Source organism: Apis laboriosa, unplaced genomic scaffold (assembly GCF_014066325.1).
Source record: "Apis laboriosa isolate Shangri-la unplaced genomic scaffold, ASM1406632v1 scaffold204_cov149, whole genome shotgun sequence".
Lineage (NCBI taxonomy): Eukaryota > Metazoa > Arthropoda > Insecta > Hymenoptera > Apidae > Apis > Apis laboriosa.
The window spans coordinates 710,522-737,489 of record NW_025222299.1 but is presented as its reverse complement, the minus strand read 5'-3'; the positions used below and the strand labels follow the sequence as shown (position 1 = coordinate 737,489).

At 24.4% G+C, this 26,968-nt stretch overlaps 4 protein-coding genes across 13 annotated transcripts in view; 2 read left to right on the top strand and 2 right to left on the bottom strand.

Moving 5' to 3' along the window:
• The window catches only part of LOC122712601 (ABC transporter A family member 1-like), a 30,471-nt gene extending 17,481 nt beyond the window's left edge, over positions 1-12,990 (top strand). For 6 of the 7 annotated variants that reach the window (XM_043932364.1, XM_043932360.1, XM_043932363.1 and 3 more), the window contains 22 exons: positions 3,391-3,564; positions 3,641-3,822; positions 3,909-4,113; positions 4,196-4,271; positions 4,505-4,658; positions 4,844-5,030; positions 5,107-5,250; positions 5,320-5,470; positions 5,553-5,626; positions 5,701-6,153; positions 6,274-6,623; positions 6,705-7,111; positions 7,192-7,452; positions 7,547-7,814; positions 7,899-8,073; positions 8,240-8,576; positions 8,701-8,975; positions 9,052-9,198; positions 9,292-9,671; positions 9,806-10,013; positions 10,101-10,440; positions 10,517-12,990. In XM_043932364.1, coding sequence (XP_043788299.1) covers positions 3,391-3,564; positions 3,641-3,822; positions 3,909-4,113; positions 4,196-4,271; positions 4,505-4,658; positions 4,844-5,030; positions 5,107-5,250; positions 5,320-5,470; positions 5,553-5,626; positions 5,701-6,153; positions 6,274-6,623; positions 6,705-7,111; positions 7,192-7,452; positions 7,547-7,814; positions 7,899-8,073; positions 8,240-8,576; positions 8,701-8,975; positions 9,052-9,198; positions 9,292-9,671; positions 9,806-10,013; positions 10,101-10,440; positions 10,517-10,620 — 5,052 coding nt within the window. In that variant the 3' untranslated portion in view covers positions 10,621-12,990. The remainder of the gene's footprint in view (positions 1-3,390; positions 3,565-3,640; positions 3,823-3,908; positions 4,114-4,195; positions 4,272-4,504; positions 4,659-4,843; positions 5,031-5,106; positions 5,251-5,319; positions 5,471-5,552; positions 5,627-5,700; positions 6,154-6,273; positions 6,624-6,704; positions 7,112-7,191; positions 7,453-7,546; positions 7,815-7,898; positions 8,074-8,239; positions 8,577-8,700; positions 8,976-9,051; positions 9,199-9,291; positions 9,672-9,805; positions 10,014-10,100; positions 10,441-10,516) is intronic. The other variant, XM_043932366.1, reaches the window with a different exon arrangement.
• On the bottom strand, positions 717-2,118 carry LOC122712602 (tubulin polyglutamylase complex subunit 2). The gene is made up of 2 exons (XM_043932367.1): positions 1,801-2,118; positions 717-1,533 (listed from the first exon to the last, which is right to left on the bottom strand). The coding sequence occupies exons 1-2, from the start codon at positions 2,042-2,044 to the stop codon at positions 935-937; spliced, it is 843 nt and encodes a 280-aa protein (XP_043788302.1). The 5' UTR covers positions 2,045-2,118; the 3' UTR covers positions 717-934.
• A 4,231-nt stretch (positions 12,991-17,221) lies between the features above and the next one.
• Positions 17,222-22,447, bottom strand: LOC122712628 (E3 ubiquitin-protein ligase Bre1). 2 transcript variants are annotated; one of them, XM_043932425.1, is made up of 16 exons: positions 22,254-22,447; positions 21,971-22,144; positions 21,244-21,430; positions 20,976-21,164; positions 20,715-20,836; positions 20,407-20,643; positions 20,166-20,291; positions 19,763-19,936; positions 19,438-19,695; positions 19,221-19,352; positions 18,859-19,127; positions 18,636-18,789; positions 18,441-18,554; positions 17,961-18,363; positions 17,767-17,861; positions 17,222-17,684 (listed from the first exon to the last, which is right to left on the bottom strand). In XM_043932425.1, exons 2-16 carry the CDS (start codon positions 22,118-22,120, stop codon positions 17,403-17,405), a joined length of 2,892 nt encoding a protein of 963 aa, XP_043788360.1. In that variant the 5' UTR covers positions 22,121-22,144; positions 22,254-22,447; the 3' UTR covers positions 17,222-17,402. The 2 variants fall into 2 exon arrangements, with proteins under 2 accessions (XP_043788360.1, XP_043788361.1); XM_043932426.1 differs by having other exon boundaries at positions 17,961-18,345.
• A 313-nt stretch (positions 22,448-22,760) lies between these two features.
• Positions 22,761-26,837, top strand: LOC122712678 (tektin-1). 3 transcript variants are annotated; one of them, XM_043932484.1, is made up of 8 exons: positions 22,761-22,875; positions 24,364-24,526; positions 24,740-24,894; positions 24,993-25,283; positions 25,595-25,867; positions 25,953-26,175; positions 26,345-26,563; positions 26,646-26,837. In XM_043932484.1, exons 3-8 carry the CDS (start codon positions 24,812-24,814, stop codon positions 26,781-26,783), a joined length of 1,227 nt encoding a protein of 408 aa, XP_043788419.1. In that variant the 5' UTR covers positions 22,761-22,875; positions 24,364-24,526; positions 24,740-24,811; the 3' UTR covers positions 26,784-26,837. The 3 variants fall into 3 exon arrangements, with proteins under 3 accessions (XP_043788419.1, XP_043788418.1, XP_043788417.1); XM_043932483.1 differs by having other exon boundaries at positions 24,688-24,894; XM_043932482.1 differs by having other exon boundaries at positions 24,364-24,530; positions 24,688-24,894.
• Positions 26,838-26,968: the final 131 nt, after the last annotated feature.

The window sequence follows — 26,968 nt, the reverse complement described above, 5'->3', positions numbered from 1 at the left end:
AATTGGTGAATTGGATATATAAGTCAGTCTACTATAGAATAAAAATATAGAATAAATCGAATATGCAAGAATCAGAAAAAGAGGGAATACAAAAAAAAAAGAAAAAAAATGTTGGGTGCCAGTAAAACTGCAATCCAAATTCACCAGTTACAATGGAGAGAAAAATACGCAGATAATTTCCATGGACAGCGACGAAGTGACTGCGTTTCGTGGACATTCACGTCTGCCAACGGGGAAGGCGTATTGCCAATTCATTAAGTGTTTTTACATTAGCTTTGTGCCAACTGGGCCAAGGGTCGTCATGGAAGGGTCTAGAAGAAAGGAGAAAAGAAGGAAAGAATAAAATTTTCTAATTTGTCTTATTATTTTTCCATTGATCTTGAAAGATGGATTAGAAATGGAATACAATATCCTCTTTATTTCCTCTTTGATACACTTGACCAAGGACAATGTGAATATATTAGAACATAGTATGATCTCGAGTTCTCAAAATAAATTCGCTCATTTAGCTTTACTGTTTGATGATTTCACGTGGTCGATTTCAACAGTACATTTTATTTTTAATGATTGACATTTGGACGAAAATGTGAATAGTTTTTAAATAATGATAGATATCAGAAATGTATTGGAAAAATTGTACTGGATAGAGATATTGAATCACAAGAAAATTTTGGAAAATTTTATTAATATATTGAAATGTATTAATACATATTTTATTAATGTTTTAATGAAATTTTATTACTATGATATCATAATAACAATATATTCAACAAAAAATATCTTCATGAAAAAACATTATTTATAATTTTATAATTTACTTTTACATATATAAATGTAAATGCACATTCTACTAATTCTAAAAACATCAATTTTATCTGCTCTTGAATCTTACAAATCATATATTAAGAAGAGTGAAATCATAATATTATAAAAATTACTTCTTTTTTGAACTTTTTTGTTTTCCTTCTCTTCCTTTAAAAATAGCTGGATCGATAATATTTGTAGGTCCATTGTTCCACATGGAAGTAGAAATAGTCTCCATCGGTTCAACGGTAGAAGGAAGTAAATGAGGTCCAATTAAAAAATAAACTTGTTGTATCCATGCTGGAAGAGACAAACCAGCCACGCAACATTGCCACAATGGCAAACCCAAATGAACAAGCATCATACGAAAATATATAGTGAAATTTTCTGCTAAACGATACCATTTATTAGTATTCTCTCGATGTAACCAGATTGTTGGTGACTCCACTTCCGGTTTTATTCGATATACCAAATAGATCTTAGCAATTTCACTTTCTGGAAAGCATCTTGCTATTTCAAATATTTTGCAATCATTTTCCTGCAAATGAAGTGAAATTGTATTCTCAAGATCGGTAGAACTACCGCAAATGGTTTCATTGTCTGATTTATGGATGTCATTGTAAGATTCTTTCTTAGTAGCATCTGTTTGATAATTTTTAGAATTGTTTGTATAGCGTTTTAAAGAGGAAAAGGTGCCAATTTCCATGTATCCTATGGGAAATTCTTCACCTGTATAAAATACATAAATTTTTTATGAAGATATTATCAATTTTCAAAATTGATAATGATATTACATTATTTTAGTTTGATATAAAATATGTAATTTAATTATAATTTTCATTCATTTCAAAACAGAAATTAAAATTATGATGCTATTGAAGCGTCGGAAATAGAAATATGAAATAATTATTAACAACACATGGGATTTCAAGCAATGATCATGAAAACTGACAGGAAATGCGTGGATAAGTTTAGAATAGAAGTTTAGAATTTTACCTGCTATCTCGAGATTCCACTGAAGCAGGAAGCCGTCGATCGAGGCGTAAAAGTTCTTAACATCTTCCGGGAGTGTACAACAATGGCGTTGTTCCCAGCTATTAATGACCGTAGTTTCACATCCGTTTCTACGATCGACTCGTACATTTTTTACGTATGGAAAACTTTCGAGAATCTTAACCACACCTAATGTAAGATTCTCGTAAAAAGAATCTTCCGTTACGATATCGACAAAGAAAGACATCGAGTTATATGTATTTTTTTTTTTTAATACTCGTTCATCAATTTTTCCACAAAGAACGATTTCGAAAGATATTCCAAATCTTTATTAATTAAATATTGTATCGATCTTAATATTTAATAATTAAAAATTATTCTTTCGAATGATAAATATTTTTTATTTTTAAAAAATTCAGAAAAAAAGTATCTGAAATTATATAATAAAAATTTTTTATTATTCGTCGAGAAGAACGAATCGTTAAATTGCACTAAAATTGAATTATTTTATCAGTAAAGGAAAAACTTCGAAATTTTCAATCCAAAATGATTTCTTGAAAAACTGTTTCATTATTGTTAGAAGAATTTTTATCTTTTAATCAATATAATTTCAATTTTTAAAATTCTTCAAAACCAATTATTTTTTGATATTATCTTTTTTTCCAATCTATTTTATCTTATTACAATATACACCATTATTTATTTTTTTTTCTTTTTTAACTAATTTTCTTTATGTATAAATTCTTCTATGAATAAAAAATTTCGATTTACAACAAGGAAATTTTAAATCGCTTGTGAACGATTATAAAACCAAGAATAATCGTGCTAATGAATCGGACTGGTTTGGTCCGTTGTTGATCGTCATGGTGACGGAATACGAAAGCGAACTACTAGTATATCCACTTTTCTCATATTCAAACGAACCAACAAGGGTTGTATCGAACGCTTGCGCAGGTTTACATTGCACGACAACTGTGGGAGAGGATGCAGGTGGAATAATTATTGCACGCACGAGGGAGGTTCCTTTTAGAAACTATGCATCTCTTTTTCTCTTATATTATATTTAATCATCATGAATAATTTTTAATGTATCTATTATTTAACTATATACATATAAAAAAGAACACTTGCTGGTGACGATTTGAGAGTCGAGTTAAAAACTTGTTCGATTTTAGAATTAAAAATGTCTTTATTTATTCTATATTTTGTTATATATATTTTTTTTATATTTAATTTTTAAAAAATTTTTTTTTACTTTGAACAATTTATTATTCATTATATTATAAGTTATAAATTATTTTTCAAATATTTTCATTAAAAGTAAAAGTAATACTATTTTTGAAATAAATATAAATTTATTTATATATTTTATTTATTTGAAATTTATTAATTAAAATTTGTATTATTATAATAAGTAAATCATGTGATTTTATAATTAAATTAAACATAATTAAACTAAATTAAACATAGAAGAATTAGAATATTAAGGATAAATATAAAAATAATTTTAAAAAATGTTAAAATTTTAATTTTGATTTATAATATTTTTTCTTTTATGTTCTTTTTTATGTTATTTTGTTTTATTGTTCACAGGAGATTTTCCTCCCTCTTTGCACTCTAGGTGTATTAATCGTTGTGAAAGTATTACCACCGAATCCAAACTATCCCGCAATGACAACACAAAGACAAGAAGGTGGTATATTCGAGACATTCAATGGCTACAAGAACAATACGATAGCTGTTGTTCCAAATTCAACAGAAACTTTGGTACATGTTGCTGTTATTATTATAACAATTTTATCTGTATTCTCAATGCTCAATTTCTATAATATTTCCATTTTAGGCCTTTTTAAATTCAATGAATGCTCTGTGGTTATCAATGTGGGATTATCCTGGCAAACTTCCTTTAAATTTCATGGTATTTGATACAAAGGATGATTTGCAAGCAGCATATTGGAGAGATCCATACAGCGTTCCCCTAGCAGTAATCTTCGAAGATTCTCAACCTATATCTCAACATCTCTTGTAATATTTAATAATATTTAATTGAAATAATCAATTGCAATAACTAAAATTAAGAAATTTAAATGCAATTATCTAATTTACATTAGATATGAGATAAGAACAAATCCATCATATACGAATCCACCTTCGCCGACTGAATTGTATTCTGCCCCAGTTACTTGTCGGAAAGATACGAGCCACTGGTTAGGTGGTGTATTGTCAATAGAGACTGGTGGATCATGTCCTGCGAATAATTATTTGCACTCAGGTTTCTTGGCGTTACAAATGATAATGGACATTACAAAGATAAGAGTATGTTTCTTGATATTTTAGATTAACTCGTAATCGAAAAATATTTTATATTAATTTAATTCTCTATATTAACAATTTTCAGTTAGATACGAAGAATACAGATATAACTGTACCGGATATTAAATTAGAAATGTTTCCTAAAGAAGCTTTCACTGCAGGTAAAGATGTTAAATTACGAATGTTTTAAAATAATTTTTTCATCTTTCTACATATTGATTAAAAATTAATAGATTTTTTAAATTATATAATTATAATAATTATATAAATTAAAATTTATAAAAATAAATTATAATTTATAAATTAAGTTTATATTTAAACTTTTTTCTTTTTTTATTTTTTTATTTTTTTTTGATGTTTTTTTTTCATGTTTCTAAGAATATTTTTTATTTAGACTGGATGTTGGCCTTTAGAGTTGTTATACCACTTTTTATGGTTTTGGCCATTTCACAATTTGTTACTTATCTTCTGATCCTGATAGTCGGTGAAAAAGAAAAAAAGATCAAAGAAGGAATGAAGATAATGGGCCTAAAAGATTCGATTTTCTGGTAAGTAAATGAATATTATTTATAAAATTTTTTACATTAAAATATTAATTAAAACATTAATAATACAATAGTATAAAATATTAATAATATATAATATAATATTAATAATAGTAATATGTAAAATATTAATAATATTAAATTAAAAAATGAAAATTTTTAAAAACTAATTAACGTTTTTATTTCAGGTTATCATGGTTCATTATCTATAGTGTTTTTGTCTTATTACTTTCTGCCGTCGGAGTAATATTACTTTTTACACTACAAATGTTTCAACACACACACTTTTTACCAATATTTCTTTTAGTAGTACTGTACAGTTTCTCTATAATCATGCTCGCTTTTATGATAACACCCTTCTTCGATAAATCACGAGTAAGTATTTTATTAATATTATTGTACTATTATTGTTTTATTACTTTATTAAATTAATCTTAATTATTTTTATCAGACTGCCGGTGTACTTGGCAATTTCGCAGTCACAATAATGAGCTTGATGTACTTTATTCAAGTCTTTGTGAACGATTCTAGTTCTGTACCATTTTGGTTGGTTTCTCTTCTTAGTCCAACAGGAGTTGCTTTAGCTATGGATAAGGTTTGTATTGGAAGAAAATAATATATACGAAAAAAGAGAAATTCTATATAAAAATGTATTCTTTTACAGGCGCTTGTACTAGATTTGCAAGGAGAAGGAGTTAATTTTGACAATCTTTGGTCAGGTCCTGGTATACCATTTGGAGGAAGTCTTATTATGATGACATTAGACATAATTCTCTATGCTTGCTTAGCTTACTATTTTGATTGTGTCATACCAAGTATGTTTTTTAAAAATATACTTTGTTATTATGTCCATTAAATTATTAATATTAAATTAAAAATATTAAATATATAATTTAGGTGAATACGGAACGAAAAGAACTCCTTGGTTTTGCTTCACGCCTGAATTTTGGTGTCAAAGAAAAGCTCCACGGGTGAATTTTATTAAGAATAATAAAGAAACGAATATAAAAATAAAAAAAAAATATATTTAAAATTGTATTTATAGGTACCATCATCAAATGGTGAATCGAACTCTTTTATTCCTGGTGAAGAAACTAATCGCGATGTTGAACCAGTAGTGCGTGAAATGAAAGGTCGTGAAGCAATTAGAATAGTTGATCTTTACAAATCCTATCAAAAGTGTCGTAAACCAGAAATTAAAGCTGTAAATGGTATTAATTTAACGATTTACGAAGGCCAAATCACAGCGATACTTGGACACAATGGAGCTGGCAAAACTAGTCTTTTTAATATATTAACTGGTTTGACTGCACCTACCGCTGGCACTGCCTTGATTTTTGGTTACGATGTTCGGGATTCTAATGATATGCAGATGATCAGAAGTATGACGGGCGTTTGTCCACAACATGACATTCTTTTTGATCTTCTTACACCTCGCGAACATCTTGAATTTTTTGCTGCTGTACGTGGTATTCCACGATCAATGATTGAACACGAGGTAACATGAATAAATTATATAAAAATTTTTTTTATAAATTATGAATAACAAATTATATTATTTATATATTATTATATATTATATATTATTATATTACAAGTTATATTTGATTATTTTTAGGTGAATAAAACTTTAAAAGATATCGATTTAACTGAGAAGGCAGATACTTTTGCAAAATATTTAAGCGGGGGACTGAAAAGGAAATTATCCGTAGGTATCGCCATTATCGGTGATCCGAAAATTATTATTCTGGATGAACCTACAGCTGGAGTTGATCCCTACTCCAGAAGACAGATGTGGTCTTTCTTACAATCTAGACGTCACGGAAAAGTGATTTTACTGACGACTCATTTTATGGATGAAGCGGATATACTAGCAGATAGAAAAGCAGTTATTAGTAAAGGAAAACTAAGATGCTGCGGTAGTTCTTTATTCTTAAAAAATAAATTTGGCATTGGATATCATTTAACGTATGTCCGATATTTATTAAAAAATAAAAAATGATATGATATAGTATAATTAATAAAAATATATTTGTTGATTTCTTACAGGTTAGTACTTGAAGGAAATGCAAGAGAACACGCTATTACTAGATTGGTAATGTCTCATGTTTCAAAAGCAGAAAAAGCGAGACGTCATGGCCGTGAACTGAGTTTTATTTTACCTCATAATTCAGTAGAAAGCTTTGCATCACTTTTTTCAGCTATAGAACATGAGATTAAAACTCGGTCAAGTAGATTGGGTATTAGTAGTTATGGAGTATCGATGACTACTCTAGAAGAAGTATTCTTACATTTAGAAAAAGATGAAGGTCCTGAATATACAATGGATAATTTATCAAAAAAAATGGTGCGCAATCGTGCATTAAGTAGATCCTTATCATTACAATCGAAAAGCACTTCTTATCAAAGCTTGCAAAATGAAGGTGTTACTGTCCAGAATGATGGTCAAGCAAAAGGTATACTCAATTTAATATTTTTAAAATATTAAAAAAATTATAACGTGTAAAATTATAATTTCATTTTTATTTTACTGTAGAGGCAGGAGATTTACCGGATGGCGTTCATAGTGATAGAAATCCTCCAGTTCTTGGCCTCGGATTAGACCCCATAAAAATTCGGCCTAATTTCATTCAAACCTTATATGCTATGCTTCGCCTAAGAATACTCAGGCTTTTTAGAAACATTCAGTTATTGTATTTCACTATCGTTGCGCCTCTTTTTCTGATAGTTCTTGGCCTTCATTTACATAGCATTCAAACAGTCGAGGTCAAAATGCAGTCTCTTAAATTGAATAACGGTATATTTTGAAATAATTGTATCTTAATAAATAATTTTTATCTAGATTAAACATTTTTTTTTTTTTTTTTTTTTTTTTTTTTTTGCTTTTACAGATACTTATGGAAATCAGACAAAAATTTTGTACACAAATAGTACCGACCATGATATTACAGATTTAATCGATGAAATAGGACAAGATGTAAAATATATTAAAGAGTACCATGGAAATTTTGCAAATTTGTTAAAAATCGCACCACATGTTGCTGCTTTCAATATCAATGAATATAGTTTATCTAGAATCAATTTGATTATCGCATATAACGATACTATGCAACATTCTCTACCAATCTTGATAAATTTGTTATCAAACACCTATTATAGGTATAATTAATAGTTTATTAATTTAACAACATATCGCAAATTTAAATAATTGTATATAAAATTCATTTATTTTCTTCTAATTAGGTTGATCTCAGATAAAGATAATCTAACACATATTGAAGTTAAAACACATCCTTTTCAACAAACTTCTCAGCCACAAGAATTTAATATTGGCACAGCGAGTTCTGCTCTATTTATTGGAATGCATTTTATATTGTTACCAATAACCTTAGTTGTAGATATGGTTTATGATCGTGAAGTAAGATTTTTTTTTATTTTAATCATATTTTTAAAATAATATATTATTTGTTTTATTATTTTAGATATTTATATTATTTATTTATATTATATAAATAATTAATAATATTATATATTATAAAACAATATTATATTTATTACTATATTCATTATATTCATATTTTTAGATAAAAGCAAAAAATCAACTTCGTGTTAATGGTCTGTCATTTTCTATGTACTTTCTAACATATTTTATTGTACTTATCGGCCTGATGACATTCATAAGTTTATGCATCCTTGGCATCATATTTGTCTTTGATGTGCCTTCGCTTCAAGAAATACCAGCACTCATTACCTTAGGTGGTCTTTTAATGCTTTATTGTCCATCATCCATTCTATTTTCGACGTGTTTGAGTTATATTTTTGATAAGATGGATTCAGCTCAAAGCATTTTACCCAATATTGCTACATTCTTTGGACTTATACCGTTTATACTAGTCACAACTCTTGATATGCTAGGTCTTAGTAAGTTATATTCAAAAATTATTATTTATTCATAGAAATTCATTTATTTAAATATATAAAACTTCCAATTTTTATTAAGAATTATATTTATAAATTAATATTGATTTATTAATAAATTTTTTAGGTGGGACAGCAGCATTCGTTTTACATGTAATTTTTTCTTTATTAAATACATTATACATACCATATGCTGCAGTATATTATGTAGAAAGAGTACATATAATGTGCTCTATTAATGCTGCTTGTCATCATCTAACTATGTCTGATTATTTAACTACGGAAATCATTTTAATGGCCTTTGGTGTGCTTCTGCACTGTCCGATGTGGTTTTTCGTGCTTTTATTATTGGATATTAAAAAAAGTGGTGGTAATATTGGCGATATATTGAAGCATTTTTTGGTTAGTATAATCGATATAATAGATTAAAAAATTAAATATTTAATTTATAAAATGAAAATTTTTTTTATCTTCATAGCGTAATGGTGGTTCAATTGGTGAAGAAATAATGGAAAACTCTGATATTGGAGAACATGAAGATGGAGATGTTAAAATTGAAAGGCAAAAAGTTTTTAATCTTATTACTTCATCATCTGTTCAAGAACCACCTGTAGTTTTAGTACAGGTATTATTTTTTATTACATATTATTTTATTTTTAATATTTTTTAATTTATGTATATCAATATATATATATAATTGAATTTATATGTCTATTAGAATTTAAGAAAAGAGTATCGACAAAGGGAGTCAGGATCATGCAGTTGCTGTTCGAAACAAGATGAAGAAGCTAGTCAAATACAACGAAAAGTTGCTGTAAGAAATCTATCATTAGCAGTTGAACCAGGAGAAGTATTTGGATTACTTGGTCACAATGGTGCTGGCAAAACAACAACAATGAAAATTATCATAGCAGAAGAAGCAGCCACTCGAGGAAGGGTACAAATTGGTGGTCATAATATTAATTCCAGTATAACAGAAGCTTTTAAACAAATGGGATATTGTCCCCAACATGATGCTCAATGGAAGAATATTACTGTCAGGGAACATTTAGAATGTTACGCTGCGATTCGTGGTGTACCGTGGGGAGATATTGACAGGTGATAATAAGGATAATATTGACAGATATCGAATATTTCGAATAATATTGAATTCAAATTATTTTAATAATTATAAAATTTTTAAATATATATTTAGTTAAAAAATTATTGTAAAATAAAACTTTATATTTCAGAATTGTAGATTTATATCTTACTGGTTTGCAAATTCATGAACATGCCGATAAACAAACTCAAGAGTGTTCGGGTGGAACTAGAAGAAAACTTAGTTTTGCTATGGCAATGATTGGAGGTCCAAAAGTTGTTTTAATGGATGAACCCAGTGCAGGAATGGATCCTAGATCTAAGAGATTCTTATGGGATACAATTCTTGCTAGTTTTCAGGTTTGTTTTTCTGTTAAAATTTTTAATTTATTTAAATATATGATTGTTGATAATAATTCTTTTATGAATAAATTTATTATACAACAGGGTGGTAGAGGTGCGATTTTAACTACTCATTCAATGGAAGAAGCTGATGCCCTCTGTTCTAGAGTGGGTATAATGGTAAAAGGAGAGTTAAGGTGTATTGGTTCTACTCAACATCTGAAGAACTTATATGGTGCAGGCTATACTCTTGAAATGAAACTTCTAGGTGGTGATTGTACACCTACTACACCTTCCGGTGATAGAATTACAAGTTTGAAGGAATTTGTTTCCAGTCTTTTTCCAGATGCAACTTTAGAAGAAAGTTTTGCTGATAGATTAGTTTTTGCTGTACCCCAACATGCAGTTAACTCGCTGGCCGAGTGTTTTATGCAATTGGAGAAAGGTAAACATCAAGTAAATAATTAAACCATTAAAAATTTTTATTAATTTAATAATTTAATTGATATTTCGAATTTTAGCCAAACTTGAATTGGATATTGAAGAATACAGTTTCAGCCAAACTACTTTGGAACAAGTTTTTCTTAAATTTTCTCACTATGATGAATCTAATTCGGGAGAATGATAACTCACACAAATGAATGTGTTTATTCTCATGTGTTGTATAGTGAAATACTCATGGAACTGCTCAATTTGTGCAAAAAGTGTAAAAAAATTATTCTTATTGGAAGAAGTGATTTGTTCTTTAATGTTCTCACATAAATATTATTGAGAACGAAGTTAAAAAAAAGATTTCTGCATTCTAAATATCAAGAATATTCTAATAATTACGGAAGAACTTTATATCTTTGAGCAGATTTTGAAGATATAAATTTTGTTTTGACTCGACAATTCTGTGAATGAAAGAAAACATATTTTTACGTTATACATGATCGACCTAATCATTAAAAATATTAGATATTTTTTTTGTGTCAATATATTATTGCGTTGGCAGAATTAACAGTGACTTCCTGGAAGTAATTATTGTGAGATAAATGGACGCATGTATAAAAATTAATTGAGCTGTAAATAGAAAATCGTGTAATGTGAAAACTGTGAACGATTTATTCGATTATCAGCAAAAATGCAGTACTAATACTATTTAAATAGTAATATTCATAATTTTTAAATTACATTGTAATATAGTCTATTATTTGATTCCTATGAATATTATAAATAAGTCTCACAAATAATATTGCTGTGGAATTGGAACGTTATCATCATTATAAGAATTATTATAAACATTATTAACAGCGAAAAAAATACAAATCCAAAGATCAATATTAAATTCTTTTTAAATATATTGAATTTAATGGATTATTTATCGATATTAATAAACATAGAAACAATTCTATATTCATTTATTAATATTTATTATTGCTCGCAATTATTTCGAATATTGTTGAAAGAAATTACATCATTATTTAGAAAAGATATGATTATATACAAAACATAATAGGTTGTTTAATTTGTGGATATAAGATAATATGTATTACATATTTATAAATATGTACTTCTCCAACTTATTTATCATCTTTTCTAAAATCTTTTGAATAACAAAAAACAAATCATAGGTTGTTAATCTTGCCTCAGTAGCACGTAAGACGATAATAATTTAATACGAGACTTCTGTAGAAGAGGCAATCGAAATTTGATAGAACAACTTGAATATGATAAAAGTATATTGCAAATAATATTTGATAATCTATATAAATAATTTAATAATTTTAAAAGAATTTTATTGACGTAAAATTATTTATAAATATTTTTAATTTTCTTTTCTATGTTGTAATTAAATTTTTTATTTTCTAAAGTTTTTATTTTTCCGAAAAATGCTTTAATTCTATTACAATTTTAAATAAATGAAATAGTCTGATTAAAACGAGTTGAAACTAAGTAAAGAGTGAAAATAAAAAAAACAATAATTTTTTATTATATGCATATTTTATGTAAAAACTATTAAATTAAATCCATTTTAAAAATAAACTAATAGGATAGTAGGATAGAAAAAGCTAGGTATCTTGTTTTATATAATCCGATTTCGAGTAAGCTTTATGCATTACAAATGAAATCTATTGAAAGGATAAAAAGAAAAGTTGAAAAAAAAAAATATATGGTCTCAAGTTTTCCTATTGGAAAAAAGATTTTTTTTAATATTTATGTGCGTATATTCGATCTTCCGTAATAAAAATTCCAAAAAATTAAACGGAAGAAATAAGAGTATTGTTTGGCGGACTGAATGAAATATTTTATAGATTATAGTGCATAGGTAGTCAAAAATAAAAATTTCATTGTAAGGGGATATTGATTTTTGTAAATAAAACTCGTTATAAGAAAGATATAGTAGGAAATGTAAAATGAAAAATTATACATGCGCTACTGTGCGTTCGCACATTTATAAGGGATTGTGTACGCACAACTCTCGTTCTAGCTAATATCACATGAATATAAAATTTAGTCAATTATGAAATTACATAAAAAAAAGGAAAACTGCAAATAATTTTATGAAAATTATGTATATGAATATATAATGTATGCATATTTATATATGAATATATAAATACATATATATTTATATATTTATATAAAATATAACATATACATATGTGTATATTATTTTTTAAAAATACAATTATGTTTTAAGTATATCACAATTACAAGATGGGAATATTATAAACATTCCTAAAGATACTGTTGTGCTGCATTAAAAAGTAGATATAACTTGCATTCACAAGTAATTATTTTTTTTATTTGTTTGTAGTTGTACATGATATCTTCTTTGCTCACATTAATCGCCATTTTTTGGCTTTTCCTGTTGTGACTTGTTCACATTTGTCGAATTTTTATATCGATCGATATATATGTATATACACATATAATGTATTATATATATTAATATACATATGGATTTATATTTATATAATTAGAGAATTTGCAGTGAGAGACTACTTTTTAAATTTTCTCAGAATTATTAAACTAAATTATATAAATTTACGAACTATTCAATATGTTCATAAATAACACTTTTAATTTAAAATGAGAAACTCTCTTCTATATAAATAATTCACAATAACTTTTATATGAATTTTTATTATCACTGTAAAAATTAATTTTTATTTTTAAAAAGAAAAAATTTCTTTATAACAATAAGAAAAATAGTTACATTAGAAAATTAGAAAATTAACATGAAAATATAGAATTAATAATTAATATAATCATCTCTTTTACTGCAAATCTTTCAATTTGTTTTAAAAATATTTATATTAATATTTCATAATATTGATTTGAAGTTTTTCTTCAACTTTATTTGAGTGATTTTTATCATTACCAAGTAAAATTTTTTTGTACCATACATTTTTTTTACAATGTAACTATTAAAATATATATAGAAATACAAGAAGCCATAAACATTCTTTCATAATCAAATTTCATTTATAAATCGATTATAAAATCGATTTTCATTGGTATATATGATTTTGTAGGAATAATATATACATATATTCGTATCGAGATATTTATAAACTATTATTAAGTCATCTTTCGTTTAATTGAAAAAATAGACAAAAAAAATTCACACACTCACACATATACACGATCACATACATAATCACACATGCATGTATGCACTCATGCACTGGCGCGCACGACCGGTCATCTGATAAGGATTTCGTGCTTTTAATAGACGCACTTAACACTCAAAAACATTAAGAGAGAAAGAGACTCATATATAGGTACAATTATTAAAAAAAATGCGATTATCATCAATAAAAACTACACGTCAAATATACATCCTATCGATGAACGGTTGACTTTGCGGAATTACATATTTGTTATGTAAAGTAAATGTAATCAATTGGTTAAATGGAAGCTTTTTCACCAATAAAAAGAAATCAGTTAAACATTTACAAAGTGTCCTTTTTCAAACGTTTCATGTTTTTTAAAATTAGAACATAATAAAAAAATAAGAAATGTACACATAATTGCGAAAATGCTTCTTGTTTTTCAAATTAATCCATTGTTGTTTAATATATAATTTTAAAGTAATTTATAATGATCCAATATACATTTGATCTAAGTAGTATTTGATTAGTAGTGTTATGTGCTATTTAACAGAATATAGAGATAAATATGATTTCCTTTCAAAATTTTCATTTTCGTAAAATATAAATAATAAAAGAATGTTACAAATTTTTTCGATTATTAATTAAAAAGTTTTGTATAAACTAATATAATTGCTTGTTTTTGAGCACAAATATTTGAATAGAATTATTACAAATACAGTGTTATGGTTTCCGATTTTCAAATTTTTTTATTTTATCTATTTTCTTTTTAAATTTAAGTTATTTGTACATCTAAACATCTACATAAATTTTTTATATTTTCAATTATAAGATTTTTGAAAATTATTTGCTTAAAAGCAAAGCACTTTTCATACAAATTGTAATGATATATTGAAAAATATTAGAAAATTATGAAAAAAAATACTATATCGAGATATAATTAAATTAATTATTGGTATTATTTATTATATTAATTTATATAGTAATATATTTCTACTAAAAATTTTTAAATAAAAAAAATAAATTTATATAATTTTTTTATACTATTAAAAATTTTATACTATTTAAAATACAATAACTTTCATTAAATTATAATTATAATTTATTTTAATTTAAATAATTTAAAAAAAATTTTATATTTTATGCATAAATTAATAATATTTTATATTTTATTAAAAAAGTATTTTGATTATTACATATAGTTAGCACAAATTCTTAATATAAAATAATTATTACGAAGTATATATTTGTCCTCCATTGATAATTTCATGTTTTTACGTACATATATACATGTGTACTTAGATATATATATATATAAGTACTTACATATTATGTGCTTTTTATTGAAAAAGACACTTGCATATAATGAAAAGTGTTCGTTATATAATTCGTAAAATGCAAGATATCAAAGAATTTCCGATTACCTTTTAATAATAGTGAGTCTCTTTTAATAAGATATTTATATAATTTATTTATTAATAATTGCCGACGATAATGATAATAATTAATTCTGTAGAACGTAAAGGACGTTAGGTCCCTCGCTTCAGATAAATAAATTTATAATATTAAATTTATTGTATTATTGTTATATTGCAATAAATATATGTATACAAGATGATTTACAAAATTATAGATAAAATGTTATTTATAAATTTTTTAAGAGTCTTATAATTAATAAAATACTTGTTAATATGAATATAATATATGTAACTAAGTAAATTCAATTTTCATAAAATATTTTATAGTTCTTAATGCTGCACATTTTTAATGTTTTCAATTAAAATTTTAAAGTTTTAAAGTTTTAAATAAGTTTTAAATAATAATATTAATATATTTATAGGACATCTTTGGATCAATTTTAAAAATCAAAACAAACACAAAAGTTGATATACAAAAATATCAATTAAAGTGTATGTATTTAATTATAAGCAATTTAAGTTTACACTAGAAAATGAAGCAAAAATAAAACATGATAGCAGTGTAATAATAATAATAGAAATAATGTGACTTTACTCTCTTTTCATTTCATTTTTCTAATAAAAACTTAAATTGCTTATAATTTAATAAATAAACCTCAATCAATATTTTTATATTTATGTATTTTATATTTTGGCTTTTAAACAAGATGTCCTATGATATATTAATACTTTATATACAATGGTTTTATCAATTATTTCAATCAACTTAATCTTTTTGAAAAAATTTAATTTTTAATTTTATTCATTAAGATGTTATTCAAAAAACATATAATTCATAAACATAGAAGTTACTTAAAAATATATACAATTTAATTATTGTATTAAATAATTCTTTTTTACTTTCAATATTTTATTTTCTTCAAAACAGTTCCTAAATTTATAATTTATATTCAGATAAAAATATTTTAAAATATTATTATGTAATCTATAATATTCTAATTTATTATGATAATCTTATATAAATGCAATAACATAACTTTTGTTTATCATAACAACATAATAAAATCTTAATCATAAGAACTTATGAAAATATATATAATTTAATTCCTTAAAAATGATTAATGTAAGTATATATTTTTAGTTACAGATATCAAATATTAATAGAATTAAATATTTATTATTCCTATTAATATTTAAATACAAGAAAAATTGTTTAAATATTATATTGTTATCATGAAAAAAAATTTTAATTACACTTATTAAAATTAAGATAATAAATTCTTATATATCTCAGAAAACATTTTTTACTATGTAACTTGATATATATATATATATATATATATATTTTAATTTCTTTAAAAAATGGCATAATTAATTATTATGAATCATTAAAAATATGATTTAAAAGATATATTCTATTTATACTTTAAATCATTGATACATATCTTTTGGTCTTTGTTACAAAATATAAATTACATCATTAAATGATGATTATCATTTTATTTTTACATTTAAGTTTGTTTTCTTGATTTATGTCTGTTTATAGTAATACATATAGTAATACATCATGTATACAAGCGATATTTTCAAATTTTTTTTATTTTTTTAATTAAAATATTTATTAACAAAAATAAAAAAAAATGATATTATATTAGACAAAATATAAAATTCAATTAAAGAAATAAAATTCTTAAAATTAAGCATTTTTTTTATTTTTCAGTATATTTCATATAATTTCGATATAATAAATTACATTTCTACTTTTTTAATAGTTCAATCAGAAAAAAAGATAGTATCAAGTGATTTTTAAAACTGAAATTTTCTCAATATATTTTAAATATAATTGTTCATAAAAGAACAATTATAAAATAAATGTCTTCATTTTTTTATGAAATTATAGTGTATACTTTAAGCGTCTATTTATAATATATTACAATATTCCATTTCAAATTGTTAATTCAAATTTATTCAATTTCCATAAATGGAAATCAAATTGAATTTTAAATCTAAAATTATTACATTTCAGTATTCTAGTATTCTCATTATTACTATCAAAAAAAAAAAACATTTCTTACAAAATTTTACTTTACATGAGATCAGAATTTATGAAAAAATTATAATTAGTTCAAAAAAATTAGCACAAAATGATTAAAAAATGCAGTATTTTTTTTTTATATTACATTCGACTGAATAATAACAATTTTTTACATTTTGTTTCTTTTCAGTTGCTTTTTTCATAAGACGTGCAATTGTATTTTTCATTTACCACAATGATCACGAGAATAAATAGAAAGTATAAGAAAAAAATGCACATCATAATAGTAAGAAAAATTTACACAATTGAATTAAGAGATATTAATATGAATTTTAATAATTTAAATTTTTCTTCTTCATGTGGAGAGATATAGACGATGATAATCATTAGCTCCAAAAGCGCAATTACATTTTGGACATTTACGTTGTCTAGTTTCATATCGTGTACGTAAACAATCCCAACAAAATACGTGAAAACATTTTGTTAAAACAGCATCTTTACGCTTAACTTTACAAGATGGACAAGTAAGAGTTTCTTTATACTCTCGAAGTTCCTCAGCCATTACTTCATCCAATGTTTCTGCAAGTTCTATTTTCTTCATTCTTTCAACTTTACGTCTTAATTGAGCTATTTCTTCCTATAATGAAATATATATGAGAATAATTAAATTTTAATTAACTTATAAAATTTTTTATAATAATATAAGAATATTAGATTACTTGTAATCTTTTTGTTTTGTATGCTTCTGCTTCTAAAGAACTCGTTTTTTCAGCTACAACTTGTTGTGCTTCTTTCATTTGAGAATGGTATTTTTCTAAATAAGACAATTAATATTTTTCTATTTTTCTATTGTAATTATTAATTAAATATATATAATATTACAAATATAAATATCTTTAAATAAATCTCTTACCAAGATGAAGTTTTAAATCAGCTGCAGATTGAGCACTTTCAATAGCTTTCCGCTTATGCATTTCCATTGCTTGTTGTCTCAAAGCTAATTCCTTTTCAACAGTTGCAAGTGAATTTTGTAAAAGACGTTCTTTTTCTTCTAATTTACGAACAACAACATTAGCAGCTTCAACTTGCGTTGTTAAAGTAGAAACTTGTTCTTTCAAAACGTCTTTCTCTTCTCTAGCCAATTTATGTAATTGATTACTTTTTATCCTTTCTGTCATAAGTTTAAAATTCGCATCATCCTTTTCACGTAATTGTTGAATCAATCTAGAATTTTGTTCTTGCATATCTTCAAAAGCTTGTCCAGTTACTTCCATTTCATTCAAAAGAGCCTCTTCTTCCTGAAACCACACACAATTCTGTTTAGCATTACCAATAGTTCATAGTTTTAAATAAGACTTATGTTTTATAGAATTTATCAAATATATAAAGTTACCTGCTTTTGAGAAGCAACTTGACGCTGAAGAGTATATGCTTGTTCTTCTAATTTTTTAATCTTTATTTGTGCGTCTTCATCTGCCAATTTCTTACGTTCTTCTCTTTTACTTTCCTAAAAAAAAAAAAAAAGACTTATTGATAAAATTTTTAAGAAATAATAAGACTTTAAATTATAATTTAATAGTAAAAGTACTTGAATTTTTTTTAATTGTTGACGTAATTCATCTAATTCTGCTCTTGTTTTTCGTTCAGCTGCCATTAGTTGCACTTTATCTCTTTGTTCTTTTCCAACACCTTTATACATGTCCAACAATAATTTCATTTCTTTCATTTCATTCACAGCTTTCCTGTAATTAAAAGGATTAAATATAAATAATAAATAAATATAAATTATAGTGAAACAATACACAACATACTTAAGTTGTGCTTTCAAATCTCTAACAAGCTCCGATTCTGCTACTTTCGTATCTTTGGCACGATGAGCAGGATCGCGATGTTCAGTTTTTATAGTTTCTTTCTTTATGTCTTTTTCGCGTTTAATATCTTTCTCTTTTTTTAAGGTTGGAGACGTTAAAGTTAAGGAATCCGGAGTGCCCTTATTTCCTTCTCCTTCTCCAACCTCAATAGTTTCTATTTCTTCTTCTCCAGATTCTCTTTTTATTGAAACTCCACTCTCCTCCTTTATCTAAATTAATATAAAAGTTTAAAAAATTATTTTTATAATATGAAAAATATCAGATTCAATATAAAAAAAATATGTTAAAATAATTTATTTTACCTGTGTTGAACCTGGAAGAGAATTCGATGCATCTTCTTCTTTTCCACTACCATCTGAATTATTGCCCTCTTTATTTTCTTGAGATGTTTGTTGACCTAATTTTGTCGTCAATTCCTCAATTTCTTTCTTTAACTACAATAAACGTATATCAACTATAAATACTTTTATTCTGTTAATCTATTTTTTTTTTTAAATATAATATCAATAATATACATACTTTTGGTATCTCTGATGAAGCTTCTTTATATTTTCGTTTATAACGATGAACTTCGCCTTTAAGTTGTTGATTATGATTCTGTAAAGATGTAATCAAATGTCTCATTTCTCGATTTATCGGTCCTGTTTGCTCATTTGCTGCTAAATTTTGTTCAAATTCTATTCTTAACATTTCATATTCTTTTCTTAATTGAGCTAGAACATCTTCTAATTGTATACATTCTCCACGTAATTTCTTTTGTGCCATTAACTCTTCACTCTAAAGATATTAATGAATTTATATAATTTTGATAATTTTATGAAAAAAAAAAAAAAAGTACATTTACCTCCATCATTTCAATATGACGTAAATGAGCGTTCTTGCTAGATTGCAATTGCTGACGAGCATCATCTAATTGCGTTTTTAATTGCATTGATTCATTATATAATACAGAAAATTGTGATTGTAAACATTTATATTCTGTTGTTTCAACAATTACTGATTCTGGAAGTTGTCGTATCTGTAAATATAAAATATTTTTCAAAGTAAAAATAATACTTGAACATAATATGATCATATAATTTTCTATTTAATTTTTTTTTTACATTATATTTTATCTATTAATATAAAAAAGTAAAACACAAGAAATCAGCAAAAGCAAATACAATATAAATATTTATTATACATGACATTAATTTACATTCTATACTGAGTATCATAAAAGTGTATACAAAAACCAAAGAACTCACATCCATTTTTAATTCTTCTACTTCTTTCAATGCATCGCGGTGTTGTTGATGCAGTTTATCCAGTTCTTGCAGCCTATTATTAGCTAACTCTCTGGTTTCTTCCAATTCTCTTTGTAAATCTTCGAGCTATAAAAGACAAAATAGAATTAAACATATAGGTATAATGATTTTAATAAAAAACCATCATGTAATAAAATATAATAATTATTTATTGAAATATTATTATTATTATATATTATACCTTCGTTTGTGACACACTTGATGCAACTAAAGTATTTGGTTTGTTACTTCCTTTTTCATCTGTACCATGTATTTGTTGAAATGCTTTTAATTTCTCAATTGCTTCTCCAAGATGATGTTCTAATTTATCATTACGAGCTCGTACTTTATTCAATTCATACTGAAGATCTTCTACTTGATTACAAAGTTCTAAAGCAAATGTATCTTTTGCTGTTATGGTATCTTGTAATTCTGACATCTGTGAAGAAATATATTTATTAATACATAATTTAAATATTACTTATTAAAATAAATAAAAAATTATTTTACCTTTAATGAAATGGTGTGGTATTTTTCATGAAGTTGTATATTTATTGCTTGAAGATTCCTATTTTCCATTTGTATTTCAGCATTTGCTCTACGCACTACTTCATCAATATTAGGTGCTTCCTCTAAATATAAATAATAATATAATAAAAATATAATAATAATAAAAATATAAATAAATATAAATAATAATTTTTCATAATAAATTTATTATTTTTTAAAAATAAATATTTTTTTATTTTAAAATATATTTCAATAAAATACCTCCATCAAACTCTCCTTTAAGTGCAAGAGTAATTTTTTCATTTCTTTGAGAAAGACGGTCAAATGCTTGTACAACTTTAGAAACAGCACGTTTGGATACTTGAACACGATTTGCTAATTTATCATTTAACTCTTCTTTGTCCCATGAAGAAAGCTGCATGAGAAATGATGTTGTAGCTTCACTTTCATCTATAATTATGTTAAAACATTTATTATAAATTATAAAAATCTAGAGATTTAATAAATGCAATTATTTAGATTTTTTTACTTTTATTTTCAGATTCATCAGCTGTTTCAGCATCAAATCTTTGAAGTAATATACGTATATCTTCATTTAATTGATTCCAATAACGATTAACAACATTAAGCACTGCATCATCTTGCATTTGTCGTATTTCCAACTGTTGAATTCGTTCTCTTAATTCAGCTTCTACTCTATGACGCTGTTCTAATCTCTAAAAGATCAAGATAATGTAATATAAAAGGAAACTATGAATATAATTTTATATTTTGATTAAGAAAAAATATAAAAAAAATAATCAACTAAAAAAATTAATCTTTATTATTGTAAATAAATAATTAAAATCATATAAATAAATAAAAAATGTAATTAATTAATTAAAATATTATGATTTAATATCTAATATTATATTAATATATATTATTATAATATTAAAATATATAAAATATTAATAATAATCTTATCTAAATATATATTATGACTTTTTGATCCAATGTTATTAACAATCAAACAAATATGAATAATATTACATGCTTACATAATAAATTAAATTTTATATTATTAATAATAAACACTACTTTTATATGATATCTGCATTTATAATGAATAATCATTATAATAATAATATTAGTTGTAAAAAATGACAATTGTTTTATTATAAAGATTGATATATTAAAATGTAATCTTATGGCTAATATTTTTCAAACATTGCAAATTCATACATAATTCTATAAATGTGTATTTGACAACTAACCTGAGCTAATTTTTTATTTTGAAACTGTAAAACTTTCATATCCATTTCTTCAAGAGTTGAAATAGGTCCGATTAAAATCGGTTCGAATTGAACTTTTTTAATAGGTGGCTGGGAACCCGAATCCCCACTTTCTGCAGGTCGCTTTGACATTTTGCTGCAAGCGTTTTTTCCTGTCTGAAAATTCAAATATATAAAAATTTGAAAATGAAGAACAAACACTTTGTATCTAATTTTTATTGCTTACAATCTTTGAAATTTTATTATTGATCAAAAGAATCCGTACCTCGTAACGTATACTAATACCACCAGCGATCCTCTCCACAAATATCTTAAAGTTTCGATATCACTATGTCATTTTTAGATATCTAAAACCTGTCGAAAAGATTATTTTCTCGACAGATCTTTACATTTTTATGAAAACGGGCGACAAAAAGTACTATGCAGAGTTAGAAAGAAGTCTCATGGGGCAATATAGGGGCAAAGGGAATCCTCCCCTCTTTTGCTCATGGACACGCGGTGTTATATGATCGTCTCTGTAAATGTGACACTTTCGACCAATATGCATGCTTATTTATATGATTGTGTTAGTTCTATCAGAAATAACCAATCAAATTCGCATTCCTTTCGAATGCTTTCTTTTCAACTTTACATACATGCTTATAACGGAAGCCGCCATTATATCATAGCATTGCATACGCGGCAAATCAAAAAATAAAGCGAAAACATCATTCACCATGATTATAGAGATTAAATAGATAAGAAACATAGTTATCATTTGCATTTTCATTTGGATTCTTAACTATATATTGTATGTCCATTTGATGTAAATTGAATAAATTAAGAAAGATAGATAACATCATCTTATTATATCAATTAAAGGAAAAGTAAAATAAAACATAATATGTGTAAGTGCAGATTTATTTTAAAATCAAACATTTCATTTAAGAATGATTACTTATATATTTCTTATAATATTTCCATTATTTTTTCAAAACATTTTAATCGAAAATATTATTATGCATTCCATTTATAATAATTTATTTTATAGATTTTAAAATTATAAATTTATCAAGAAGACGAATAAATACAATAATAATTAATGTGTTAATTCTATTTTTTAATAGAGGACACAATCTTTATTATATTTCCTTTATTTTTAGTTAATTATCATACGAATAAAATTAAAAATAAAATTAAAATAATAAGATATCAATTCAAAAATCATTTCTAACTGCAGATTATAATTGATAGAGACATTAAAATATCTATATTAAAACCTAACCTATCTGAAAATTTGAATCATAAATTTTGGTTCCAGATTTTTAATTTTTCTAATGAATATATCTACATTATGTAATATGTACAAAAAATCATAATTTTGTATAATAATAATATATTTTTATTAATTTTCAAAAAAAAGTTATATTTCAACAATACAGAAAAATTTCATTTCATCTTCATTTTATAATATTTTTAAAATATAAATTATAATATTATTTTTTATAATATATATATATTATATATACATATAATTATTAATTATAATTTATATTACAAAACTACTACTACTACAATAATAAACATATATATTATATATTATATTATATTTTATTATATATTTATTTTTTAAAGTGAAATTTTTGGCTATTTTTGAAAATTTATCATGATTTAATTGAAATTTTTTCAAATATTTCATTTTAAAAATAAGATTTTTAACAATTCAAAAGTTAAGATTCAAATTTTGCGAAAAATATTTTAATGTAACATCTCTTCGTTACCGATATAGTATAACATAAAATTATAACATTAGTTAAAATAAACTGAATTTTATACTTGTTACTATAAGAATATCTTAAAATTCTTCTTAGATTATTGATATTTAAAATATTTATACTATGTTATACTTAAATTCTCTATGTTTTATATTTTTTATTCAGTTTCAAAATTATAATGGTCAAAGTTATAATAATAACAATATCAATATTATATTTAATATTTATCATTGTAATTTCGGTCACAATTTCAATCGCAGGATTTCATTTTCATAGATCCGAAGAATTTTTCTATGGAGATATGGAAATGAATTAATTGTATATATGAATATGATATAGAATATTATGATATAGAATAAAAATCAGAGAGGATTTATTTTATCAACTATTAGATGATATATGCAAATATAATATGAAATTAATAAAGATAAATTTAAAGTAATAATTTATTCGGATATATTAAATTCTGTTATAATTCTATGTTCTGTCGGTAATATTGAAAATGATACTAAATGATAAAACATATTTGCAATATTTTGGATTTTTAAATTTTTATTTTAATTTTTAAATTGTCAAAAATCTTTTTTCTAAACATCATGTAAAATGAAGCTATCTTCAAAGTTTCAGTCAAATTGGATGTGACAGGCTTTCGAAATTTCGCTTATACTAAACCGATAATGTCACGTATAACATGAAAATGGTAAGATAATTCAATTCAAGGATAATTAAAAACATGGGATGCGAAGTTTTATAAAACGAAGATATATTCTGCACCTTATTTATAGTTGGTATTTAAATAATTTTTTGTTCATATAAATTAAGAAATAATTTATTTAATCATTAATAAAAACCATATTATTTCATGTAAAAATAATTTGTTTGTATTGCAATGTAATACTTAATATATAATTTCCTTATAAATAAATTTAAAAAATTAATTCATAGGTTAAACATTAAACGTTTCTATAGAAACTTGAACTGATTCATTCATATATAGATCAAACCTGAGAATCCGTCGCTTTAACAAAACATTATTCCTTCGTATGTGTTTTCGAAATTGAAAAATAAAATGAACAATCGTCCACTTGAATTAGTTCCTCCACCTCCATTGAAGTTTACTTTATATCAGTGGCATCTAAATAATCGTCATAGGTATGAATATTCAATGATAAACAATAATATCTTTTTTTTCATCTAAGTTTTAAATAATAAAAAAGACAAAATAATTGAACATAAAAAATATTTACTAGATATCGATGTTCGGAAGCGCAGCAAGAATTAGCAGATCGATTACTTAATGAATCTCAACGTATTTGTGAATTGAGTTCTGAAACAGTAAAAAATAATAAAGAAGAAACAGATCATAGACTTAAAGAAAAAATTGGAGATATAGAATTCCGTAAAAAGGAACTATTACGTATAAGGAAAGAAGTTATCCTTGAAATTGATACTTTATCGATATATAAGGAACGTATTATGGATGCTTTATCATCCATAAGAAAAAGTGCTCTTATTATTTGCGAAAAATGTCTTGTTTTTAGGTAAGATTTAATAAATAGAGAAAAAACAATAAATAATTGTTCAGCAAATATTTTTCGAAATCACATTGAAAATATAAATTAATATAATTGGTGATATAATAATTGGTGATTTGTATGCATATGAAACTGTTAAAGAAAAATATATCTATTTTCATTAATTTAAATAGATTTTTGAATAGATCAAATAATATGATTTTCTTAATTTGATTAAAAGTATAATCTACATCTTAATCATTAAAATATTTTAAATTTCTTAAGAATTGGACCACAAAATTTAATAAGTAGTATTTTTATTGTTATTTTAACTATAGAGAACAAAGATTAGGAATTGATTTAGTTCATGATGACGTTGAAAAAGAATTGATAAAAGAATGCGAAGTAATTAGGGGTGTCGAAAATTTATTAGTTCGAACTTTAGAACAAACTCAAGAACAAATACGTCGATTAAAAGCGACACTTTATTATATGGATCACGAACTTGAAGATAAAGAAAATAATTTACGTATTGACAAACATAATTTAACATTAAAAGAAACTAGTTTAAATTTAAGCATTTATCATGGCAGTTCACGACTTGATCCATCGTAAGTATCATTTTTTTTAAGTTTTTTATTCATTTTAATTTCTTAAATTTATCTGATTTATTAAAATTTATTTTTATTCATTAAGAACTATCGAATTGAATGAATGGGAAATGCAAACTAATAACAATATCATGACAGCTTCGAAAGAAGTAAATTGTGCTATAACTTTGCGTTGTTATATCGATACGATTATAAAACAAGCAATCGATGATCTAAATGAACAAAAAAATGCTACTAATGAAGCTTTCAGACGCCGCATCGAAGAAACCAAAGAAGCAAAAACAAAATTAGAATTACAGCATTCTGAGGTGTGTATATAGTATAATCATAGATTTTTAATTATATATTTTAAAAATTGTAAAAATAGCTGACATTATATAAATGCGAACATAAACATTATAATATATTTAGTAATTCGAATGCAAATCAACAAAAAAATATTTAATAAAAAAGATATTAAAATATATATATATGCAGATAATGCGACAAGCAGAAGAAATGAAGGAGAATATTACGCGGATAGAAAAATCAATTGCAGAAAAAGAATGTTTCTTAGCTTTGGCTCATACGAGACTCGGTAATCGTTGTCAAAGACCAGGATTAGAACTTACACGAGATCTAGTCGAAAATAATCTTGTAAAGGAAGTATATGATTTACGGAATGTTACGTCTAAATTGCAAGCAACTATGTTTGAGGTCTATATTTTACATTTTCTAATTTATTGTGATCATATTTAATTTCATATATAATATATGATAATAATATTTATTCTTTTAGGCTCAGGCATCATTGCGTTATTTACTGAAAACACAAATTCAGATCGAAGAAGATATTAATGTTAAAACAAATACATTAAAAATTGATGAAGTCGATTGTATGACTCTTCGTCAGAGTATGTTCTACCATGTATATTGAAATTAATTCAAATATTGAATAACCCATTAAAATTTTTATATGATAAAATATAAAAAATAATAATAGTATTTTTTATGCAAATTAAAAATATAAAAATTAAGATTATATTACAATTTTCGTATATAGAAAAAAAAATTAATTGAATATATCATTAGAAACAAAGACATTATATAATTTAATATGAA